Source organism: Hyperoodon ampullatus (genome assembly GCF_949752795.1).
Source record: "Hyperoodon ampullatus genome assembly, chromosome: X".
Taxonomy (NCBI): Eukaryota; Metazoa; Chordata; class Mammalia; order Artiodactyla; family Ziphiidae; genus Hyperoodon; species Hyperoodon ampullatus.
The window spans coordinates 64,611,959-64,622,370 of NC_136913.1; the positions used below are offsets into that span (position 1 = coordinate 64,611,959).

Here is a 10,412-nt window from a genome sequence, read left to right on the forward strand (position 1 = left end):
GGTTAAGTCCCATATGATCCAGACTCAGTAGTTAACAGAATGATTATTTCCCTACCCTTACCCGTGAACAAAATTAAATCAAAATTCCCAGGATTTTCCTGGGAACTCAGTGCATGAGAAGCTTCCAACCTTCGCCCAAGGTGTGTTCACTTCAGGAGTTGTGCAGATCCCACCATGCCCCAAGGACAACTTAGAACCGTTCTCTGTCTTCCCGTAATACCCTGGATAGATTGTCATCGATCCATTCATCCAACAAATAATCATGGAATCCTCTAATATACGTCAGCCACAGAGATTCCTTGGAACTCCTGTCATTCCAGTTACTACTGTCTTTTGTTAAAAATGATCAGTTTTAACGTAACAATATCTCCCACTAGGATGAGGGCCTTGTAAGAATGTTACCGTGCATTATTCATTATCATATACCTAGGGCTTAACCACATATGGGTACACCTCTGAGCAGGCTATCAAAAATATTGGAGACTGAATGAAAAATTTCATGAGGTATATACTGCAATAAGAAATGAGAAACACAAAGAGGAGATAAAATATACATCTAGTGGAAAGTAAATCCCACTAAGGGTAAAGAGATGGTGCCGCGTTGCAGGTGGGATACCAAAAAGGGAAGCTCTTGTGACACCTCAAAACATCCTTTGCAAAGTAAACCAGGGTCTCTACACTCAGGTAAGGATACATCTTAGGTAGGATGGCAAAATGACATCCAGCCCTGTAATTGGAGAGCTCTCTTCTCAGTCTCAGGTCTGCTTTAGGGGGCCCAGTCTGCCTATCATACTGTATGCAACACAATAATGGCACACCAGGGACAGCACACCAGGGACAGCAGAAGTGAGAAGTGAAAAAGCATGAATATGAAAGCCTTTTCTTTTAGGAATAGATACCTTCTTCTCTGACTCACTGGACTGCATTGCTTGTTTCTCAAAATACTAGAATTTCTGAGTCCCCAAAGGCTACACGGGAGAAGGGTTGCTACTTCCATACCTCTACATGCTTCTTAACTATGCATAAGGTTGAAGGGCCAAACTTGCCTGCCAGTTCCCTTAGAGAGAGCAGATTTTATCTGTGAATTCTGTTGATAGGGTGCATCCCATATTTTTCAGATTCCATTCTTTGTAAGACATTGCTGCTTTCAATTTTTCACTTTTTTTTTTTTTCCTGGACAAGGAACCTGAATCGTCTCAAGGTCCCTGGCACGGTATTCAGAAATCATGCGAGGCTTCTGACTTTCTGTTGCGCTGCAGGGGGCAGCAGGGAGCAACCCATCATTTCTTTATACAGCTGCTTAATAATGATAAAAAACAATACAAAAATCATAGGTTCCATAAATTGAACAGGTCTCCTAAGTTAGGTTAGGTTCCACACTAATTAATCTCATTAATCTCAGAATAACTCTACAACTTAGGTAGTTTTCTTCCCATTTAATACTAAGAAAAGAAAGAAAGGAAAGAATGAGACCCTGGGCAAAAACACTAAATAGAGGTATTAAGACTTTAATTCAAGGTCTAAGTTTATCAATAGCTGGTGTTATGGATAGTGAATGGTGTTTCTCGAGTTTTCCTTCCTGAAAAGCAAATCTGTCCATCGGGTACGAAAGAGCAGTAGCTGGAGCCCGTGGCCAGCCTGGCAGCTGGTCAGGACTTATGTCAGCACCCCTGGGAACACTAAAGCTACTTTTGATGGTAAAGAGGTAGGAAGTAGGTGCGATTGTGGACATGACACAAAGCTTAGAGGGCCTTATGGAGACTAGGGAATGGCTGTACCTGTCCATAAGGGAGAGGTATTGGTGGTGTCAGTGTCATGATATGAACCCCTGCTGGCCAATGCACTCCAAGACAGAGCAAGATTCAGGGATTTGTGAGCCCCCCACCCTCATCATGTCAAAAAGGACACAGTGCATTGTGTCACCTCCTGTAACAACTGTGTCAGGTTGGCCAGGATGGTATCCTAGGGGACTGTTGTACTTTCTCTTGGCCGCAAAACAGTCCTAGAATATGATCACCACTCTCATAGGCAACAACTTCAGCAAGATGGCACCAGCCATCTCTTTTACCTGTCCCCTGTTACGTTTGGTAAATCAGGTTTTCTGCTTTCACAGAATACTCTCTCACATGATTTCTGACCACAGTCCCAGTTTTTTTCCTCCAAGAGTTTGCTCACAAGTTTCAAGGCCAACCGAGTTTGCTTTCCTGTCTGTAGTCCAATAGACAAAGAACCCATAAGAACCATGTCCCTGAAGATGATCTGACTATGTTGCTACTCAATTCCTGTTTAATATCTCGCTGAACTCATTGTCCTAGGACACCCTACTTCCTATCGATTGTGGCTTCTAGACTGTCTGCATGAGCTGGACTGTGTTATTTTTTTGAGATGTACCTTGTCTGATATTACATTCATTATACATGTTGCAGATATGCTTGACCATAATGTGTATTATATAATTATTGGTTTCAGGGTTCAGGATTTATCCATTAAATCAAGTTTGTTCACATGTTGCTCAAAACTTCTAAATTCTTATTAAGCTGTTGGCTGTTTGAGCTGTCAGTTGCTGAGAGACGTGTTCAAATGTACCACTCTTTTAACAGATGTGTCTATTTCTGCTTGTAATTCTTTCAATTTCTGCTTTATGTATTTTGAAGCTATGTCACTCCAAGGTTTCTGGGACAAGCTCGAATCTGGGAAGGCATCCTAAGGTCACTGTTGCACTCCCTCCTGACCACAGAACACACCCTGTGGATAAGATCACTTGAGAGGTCATCTCTAATATCCTGTTTTCACATGAAACAGCCTCATAAGATGACAGGGGTCAACCCCTGTAGGTACCATGAACCACACCTGTCACAGCAAACACTTTTATTATCCAGATTTTATATATTCATAGTAGGAGAACTTACACGGTTTCTGACCATAGCCTTATTTTCCCTCCCAGGTTTTAATGACCAGTTTCAAGGTCCTTCAAGTTTGCCTTCCCCGTATAGTCTGACAGCCACCAAGATCATGTGATCCATATTTTTAGGGAGTGTCTACATGGCTTCACCTCCTGCAAATAGCAGCACTCACCCAACTGCCTTGCCACTGACAAACTTATATTCAATAATGTGAGATGCCTTCCTCTACCCCATGGCACCCTAGCTCCAGCAATTATAGCTTTCATCTTCTCCACACCCCTGTTATCCCTGTCATTACAGACACCTCAGCACCTTAGTCAGGAGTGGTGATGCCTTTGGCTCCACACATGGCATGTCTACATCACCTGCCTTAGAAGGAAGCTGAAGGTCAACTCAGTGGTACCCTTCCAGAAAAGAGAGGGAATCATCCCAGTGGACTTCCATCTCCAGTTTTCTTACCCCACACCAAAAGGTCTTTCTTTCCTCGATATAGTTCTTGAAGTCCACCACCTCTCCCCTTCTATGTACTGCCTTTTGTTCCTGGCACATTCCTCTTTCTCTTATTTTAACATCCAGCTATTTTGAGTCCATGTGAAACAATAGGTATGGGCACAAAGGCCAGTGCTTTTTCTGATACCTCTGCCTGGGCTGGTTCCTTTGCCTGGCAGTCGGAAAGGCTCTGGGTGACAGTTTTATCTCCTGCTCTTTGGGGTTACAGAAGCATTTGGCTTTTCCAGTCTTGTGAGGACCCAATTCTTGGTCTCTGCAAGTATCTAAGGCTGTGAGTACTTGAATGGTGAGAAGTTCCCTTATTTAAAAAAAAAAGTCCTAACACTCAAACCATGCACATACTATACATTCTAATAGATTAAAACAATTTTAGAGGCAATGAATCTGACCAAAATATTAGATAAAGCAAATTACCTAAGTGCTTCCTCAGGTAAAAGGTTACTTGTGTTTTTTGGTATTCTATCCATATGCACTTGTTATGCATTGATTTGGCCATCATTTGGGGATACCCCTCCGTTTTCCTGTTGTCTATTGACCTCCTGGTCAGGCCTCCACATTCACTAACGTTTAGCATCCATCTGGATGACCCATCTTACATTCAGACCGCTGGGTTACATACAGAGTGCTATACCTGAAGAATCATGTCCTCTAGTTTGACCTGGTCCCTGAAAACTTCCATCCATCTCCTTGTCAGACTGCTTCTCCCTCTCCTCTGAGCTGCTATGCAGGACTTCTCAAGTCATTCTTCTCAAGACAAGACTTTAACACATTCCCTCTTGCTCTCAGCTGCCCTCTCATGCTTCATAGAGAAAACAGAAAGCATCTGGCGGGAACACCTCAATGTCCTGCTTATGCTGCCTCTCTTCATTCTGTTTCTCTGGAGATACACCTAGCTCACCCTGCAGGACCGTCTTTTGTATAAGGCCAAGTCCCCAGTACACTTAAGCCTCTCTAAACCTAACATCATAATTGAAAAAGTCCCTGAGGTTCCTCAAAAAATTAAGGATATGATTACCACATAATCCAGCAATCCCACTTCTGGGTATAACTCCAAAAGTATTGAAAGCAGGGTCTTGAAGTGATATTTGCACACCCATGTCCATAGCGACATTATTCACAAGAGCCGTAAGGTGGAGGCAACGTCCATCTCAACTGTCAGTGCCTCAGCTGAGGTTTTTAATCACCCAGTGCCTCCAAGTTAGTCTCTCTGCCTCCAATTTTGCCTTCCTCAAATTTATCTTCCAGTGGGTGCTTCAGTGACCTTCTTAAAACTTGAGTTTGATCATGAGGCTGGTCTACTTAAAGGCCTTCAGTAGCTTCCCATTGCTTTTAGGGTAAAGTCTCAACTCTCTAGTATTCAGCATACAAAGTCCATGTGCTCCCCCAAAATCATGATTGATGACTGGCCCATGATCCAAGGTGACTAATTCTTGGGGAAGTTAGACACCAGTGGAAGAAGACGAAATCTTCACGGTAAACTTATCACCTTAACAGAATAATTCTTCCTTGATCTACTATTTACTCCATTTCCTAGCTGCGTGCCTGCTTGTAACTTAATCCGTGGTTGGGGTTTTGGGAACTGTGTGTTGTGTCCCCGTCTGAATGCGCGTCCAAGCACAAGTGGAGAATGTAAATTCGAATCTCTGCAGGGCCCTCAGCGCAGTGGGGATGGGAAAGTTGCATTATTTTAACTCAGTCTTTTCCCATGTTCATCGCAGATACTACTGACTGTTCAACCACCTCCTGGCCGTCAAGCAGCCCAGAGTACACAACAAAGCCACACCTTTGCGCAAGGCGTATGAGGAGGGGCAAGGAAGTACTGCCTCCAGGCGAGTGAGAGTGCACGCATGCGCAGCCGCAATCGGATGAAAGCCACTCTTGCGGGTCGTCCCTTTTCAATGAACTGGGAACTGCGGAAGGAGCGCGCAAAACGTCATTTCCGGGGAACCGGAGCGACGCCTTGTGGGCTGCAACATGGAGGCGATCAGTGGAAATGATGAGGTGGTGAGACGCTGCTCTGGGATCGGGTGAGTGGGGAAGCCGAGCTGGGTCGAAACTCGAACTCTCCTTCCCTATCTCTTTTTCCTTTCCCAGGTTTCCGGGGAACTGTCGTCTCTGGCGCACGATGTTTCTCTCCCAGCCGAGTCGTACGGCAACGATGTGAGTATGACTCACCCACAGTTTCCACGCACGCAGCTATCCTGGGATGTCTGCAGGGCCCGCCACGAAATTGTAACCCTCCTACCCAGATGGCTTCCGTAGACTCTCGCCACGTCTGCCAGAAAATGCTCCTTTCAATTAATTCTAATCCTTTTGGTCCGCAAACGCAGGACTAACGTCAATGGGAGTAGTTCCCAAACTGTGCTGTACTTTAGAGTTACCTGGGAAGCTTTTAAATATCTCGAAGTTCAGGTCGCAATCCATCCCAACTAAATCACAGTATCTGGGTGGTTAGAGTCAGGAATCAGTATTTTTAAAGGTCCCCGGGTGACTCCATTGTGCAGTAAAGTTGCACTGGCTTATGGTGTATCTGGTTTAGATCCTTGAGGAGAAAGCACATGATGTATTTTGAGTTATAAGACACACGGACATGAAAATAGTAATAACACTCAAATAATAATGTGATGTATGGTAGATTAGTGAATCAGGGCATAAGATCCAAAGGAGTTTAGCCAAAGAAGAAACCCCTAAGGACCCAGACAGTAAAGGAAGACTTTGCTGAGGAAGTGGATGTGGAACTGGATCCTCAAAGTGTAAGTGAACAAAAGATATGGATTGGCAGTCAGGAAAAGGGCATGGTCTAAGGCATGGAGGTAAAAATGCAAATTTTCTTCTGGGGTCAGTGAAATAGATCCATCTAGTTGGAGTGGGAGATTCCAGTGGAACAGGTACTTGGTAAGGCTTATTATAACCTAGCCTGCTTTACGATATTGATTCATTTCTAAGTGTTGTAGGATAGGAAATTGGCTATCTGATGAACACACATGATGATTATGACATTGTACATTCTTAAAAATGAAGAGTAATATTACTTCTGTTATCTTACTCTGTCCTCTTAACAACTCAGTGGTGTACGTGGGTATTTCAGTTTTACAGTAATTTAACTCAGTCCTGAGAAAGTGATTTATCTACTGCTTTATGTAGTCTTCTACACTTTCACTAGCTGCTGGGAAAAGACAGCCAGTGGCTCATTTTGTTTATTAGACTGTGTAGGTAGCTTCCTTTGGTTGTCATAAAGACAAAAGAATTATTATATTGTCCAAACTTATTAGTCCAGTTTTTTTTTAACATCCAGAATCTTTTATTGGTCACTTGTATGCCAGGTACCAGCATCAACAAGACAAAAAAAGGTGTTTCCACCTAAAAGGGCCCCTTATCTCTTCGTTTGCCTCTTCCTGTAGTGTTTCTCTCCCAACTCTGTAGATCTACAATCACAGATGAAGACAGCTACAACAAACACTCGATCAGGAGGCAAGAAAGCTATGGATAAATCCCTCCCAAGTACAGAAATATTAGTCAGCAATCACTATACCAATTGCCCAGAGCTTCACATACAGCCTCCCTTTAAAGCCTAAGATTATCCCATTTTACAGAGGAGGAGGCAACAAGTTCCAAGAGAATTCAACCTTAGTCCAGTTTTTAACCTTTGACAGGAACACCAAGCTTGGTAGCCCTCTTGAGCATTAACTAGACATCCACAGACTTCCTTAATTTGTTCTCTAGTAGCAAGATTGGGTGATTTCTGACCTGGCGTTCTTCACTCCTTTGCAGCCTGATATTGAGATGGCTTGGGCCATGAGAGCAATGCAGCATGCTGAAGTCTACTACAAAGTGAGTTGACTGTCTTCATTGTTAAGCAGAATTAAACATGTAATTTCAGCATATTGTGCTCTGCTAATCACCATTCTCAGCAAGTTAAACAGTTGTGTTTTGGAGATAATTTTTATTACTCTAAGGAGAACTGGGGCATGGAAGTCAATTTTGCTTTGACAGTGAGGAGTTGTGCTTCTCTGCCCAGTGTTGTGTTGCTAACCCACAAAAGGATGCCTGGCCCATAGTAGGCACTAAATAAATGTTTGTTGACTGAATGAATAATCCACAGAGGGTAATAGCCAGACATTAATAGGGCCAAAGGGGTTTGAATTGGTGGAAGGGACTGTAGTATATTATGGCCCTTTAAAATTATGTCATGATTTCATCTGGGACCTAGGGTGTCTATATTTTCTAATGTACTCTTCTGCCCTGAGAACCATGAGGATTTTCTGGGGAAGAGGGGACAGAAATATAGTAAATTAGAGACTAGCATCTTTATGTTTTCTTACTGTCTGGCAGCTGATTTCATCAGTTGACCCACAGTTCCTGAAACTCACCAAAGTGGATGACCAAATCTATTCTGAGTTTCGGGAAAATTTTAAGAAGCTCAGGATAGATGTATTGGACCCAGAAGAGCTCAAATCAGAAGCAGCTAAAGAGGTAAGAATTCTCTCTTTTAAATATTGCCTAGCATCTGACCAACGATTATTGGCTGTGAATACATTTTTAGACATTTAAACTTTTGGGGGGTTTGTTTTAAGGCAAATACCTAAAGCAACAGGGCTTTTATGTAGTTGTAATTAACTAATGTGTTACTAAATGAATGTTTTTCTGGTTTATGGATTTTTCATTTTCATTGAATCTATTTTTTTTCCCCCTTTGATTTGGACCTTTCATCCTTACCCACCTAGCTCTTTCAAGGGAGAAGGAATAAATTTATTTATGTGAGTACTTTAGCCAGAAGGCTTAGATAGAGGGTTGGCAAATAGAGTACGGAGGGGTGTTTGGATTCTCTGGATTTAAGATCATATTATCACAGGCTGTGGATAATTGGAAAACGTGTGTTTTGCACTGCTTGCTTGATTACATTATACGTTTACAGAGCACTAAAACTCTTATAGTTAGGAAAGTTTTTTCCTTGAGGGTAGACTCTTGGCTTATGAGGAATGTAAACTTTTAACTCTAAGCAGGCTGTTACTGATCTTTGGAAAATTGCCTCTATTGGATGGACTTCTTTCTTAATATTTAACTTTGTGACTTTGGGCCAAATTCCTACCTTCTTTGTCTCATTTGTGCTTCAGTGGGGATGAATAACCATTTTGGGCTGAACTAGCCAATAACTTAAAACGGAGAATATACTTAAGAAATTAAAATTTAATTCTCTAGTCAAGGATTTAAGTATTTTATCAGATTAAAATATTGTTCATGTTGGGAAATACCAGCCTAAAGATACCAAAGATAACGCAGAAACTCATTGCTAGTGAAACTAGCAATCAGCTCAATTCTAGTCTCTTTCACTGTGGTTACTTTCCTTACTGGGGAAACGGAAGCCCCTCTCCTGGCCTGACTTCACCAGCCTCCTGCATTTTTTAGCTAAGATACCTTTTTTGCCTTTACAGAAGTGGAGACCATTCTGTTTGAAGTTTGATGGGGTTGTAGAAGACTTCAACTATGGTACTTTGCTGCGACTGAACTGTTCTCAGGGCTACACTGAGGAAAATACCATCTTTGGTGAGTTTCTTGCCTCTGGGATTGTTTCTGTATAAAGAGAGTGAGGGATCTGGTTTTACTGATGAATCAATGACATGAATAGTTAGTTTGGGAATCATTTTATTTGTTATATCTGTAAAGATCATATTACTGTGTCTTGAGTAACTGTGAGGTAAGATAAGTATTTTCAGCATCATTTAGTATAGGATTAGAATTCACATCTCTGAATCTTATGACTATACTTGAATGCTTTGCATGTTAGTTCAGCTTTGTCAATAGATTTCCAGTAGGTTTAGAGAAGTAACTGTGACTAGGACAAATAATCAATTCTATTCACCTTTCAGCACCCAGGATACAATTTTTTGCCATTGAAATTGCTCGGAACCGGGAAGGTTATAACAAAGCAGTTTACACCAGTGTTCAGGACAAAGAAGAAGAGAAAGGAGCCAACAATAGAGGAGACAAAGGAGCCAACAGTGGAGGAGAAGAGAAAGGAGCCAACAGAGAAGGAGAAAAGGAGAAAATCAACAAAGGAGGAGAAAAAGAGAAAGAAGCCTACAAAGAAATCAACAAAAGTGGTGAAACAGCTATGTAAGGTAGACAGGGAACAGCACTCTAGAAGCTGTGATTCATCTGAGCCTACAAGTACCATGATGCTACTTGCACAGGCCCCTATGGTCAAATGTATCTCCTTGTTCACTGGAAGGACATGCAGAAGGACATCTTTCTGGCCTAATCATCAGGAGCTGCAGTGGTTGTTCTCTTGTATGAACTGGCTTTAACACTATTAGTGGGGTCTTAGTTGATGGTTTCTTGCTTCTCACCACCAGTCAAGTAAGAAATTTTGTAAATAAATTTCTTTTGGTTCTTCTGACTATATGCCTGTGATTGACTTTTAAAAGGTATTGAAAATTATTTGACACTTGATTTTTTTTTAGGTACATAATCTCTTTGTTATGTCTTATATAAAATGATTTATGCCTATTTCTTAATGCTTCTCACTATTTCCTGTAGTGAAGTTCTCTCAAACCTGTAAAGTTGTACACGGTTTTGGATTAGAAGTCCTTACATAAGAATTGACTCTTGCCATTTGGGTGACTCTAGCTTTCTGATTTCATTTGATGTATCTCTCAAAAGATTTGATAAATACTCTATGGGGATAACAGCAGCAGCCTGAACCTGTCACACTAGTGAACACAGCCAGTTCACATTAAAGGAGCAGGAGACTGAAACTACTCAGTACCTGCTTCTCTCTTGTAACCAAGTTGTTACCTAAAATATAGCATAAATTAATAAATATAAAGCCTGGTAGAGTGGCTTTCCTTTTATAATGCTGTGGACAATAGCACACATTTATACATTAATACAAAACGAACATATTTCTAAATGGGATTTTGTCAGACTCCAAAAATAGACCAATTGATTTTATATGGATGGGGGGATATTCCTTCTCATCTAATGACTTTTAAGAGTGCA

At 41.6% G+C, this 10,412-nt stretch overlaps 1 protein-coding gene across 2 annotated transcripts; it reads left to right on the forward strand.

The window, feature by feature from the left end:
• The first annotated feature begins 5,385 nt into the window (after window positions 1-5,385).
• PBDC1 (polysaccharide biosynthesis domain containing 1) lies at window positions 5,386-9,662 on the forward strand. 2 transcript variants are annotated; one of them, XM_079727866.1, is made up of 6 exons: window positions 5,386-5,417; window positions 5,508-5,573; window positions 7,185-7,244; window positions 7,746-7,886; window positions 8,846-8,957; window positions 9,281-9,662. In XM_079727866.1, the coding sequence occupies exons 1-6, from the start codon at window positions 5,388-5,390 to the stop codon at window positions 9,529-9,531; spliced, it is 660 nt and encodes a 219-aa protein (XP_079583992.1). In that variant the 5' UTR covers window positions 5,386-5,387; the 3' UTR covers window positions 9,532-9,662. The 2 variants fall into 2 exon arrangements, with proteins under 2 accessions (XP_079583992.1, XP_079583993.1); XM_079727867.1 differs by having other exon boundaries at window positions 5,387-5,414.
• Window positions 9,663-10,412: the final 750 nt, after the last annotated feature.

Coding starts and splice junctions, on each gene's coding strand:
- PBDC1 (XM_079727866.1), top strand. CDS start 5,388: ATGGAGGCGATCAGTGGAAATGATGAGGTG. Junction 5,418..5,507: donor TCAGTGGAAATGATGAGGTG/GTGAGACGCTGC, acceptor TTCCTTTCCCAG/GTTTCCGGGGAACTGTCGTC. Junction 7,245..7,745: donor ATGCTGAAGTCTACTACAAA/GTGAGTTGACTG, acceptor ACTGTCTGGCAG/CTGATTTCATCAGTTGACCC.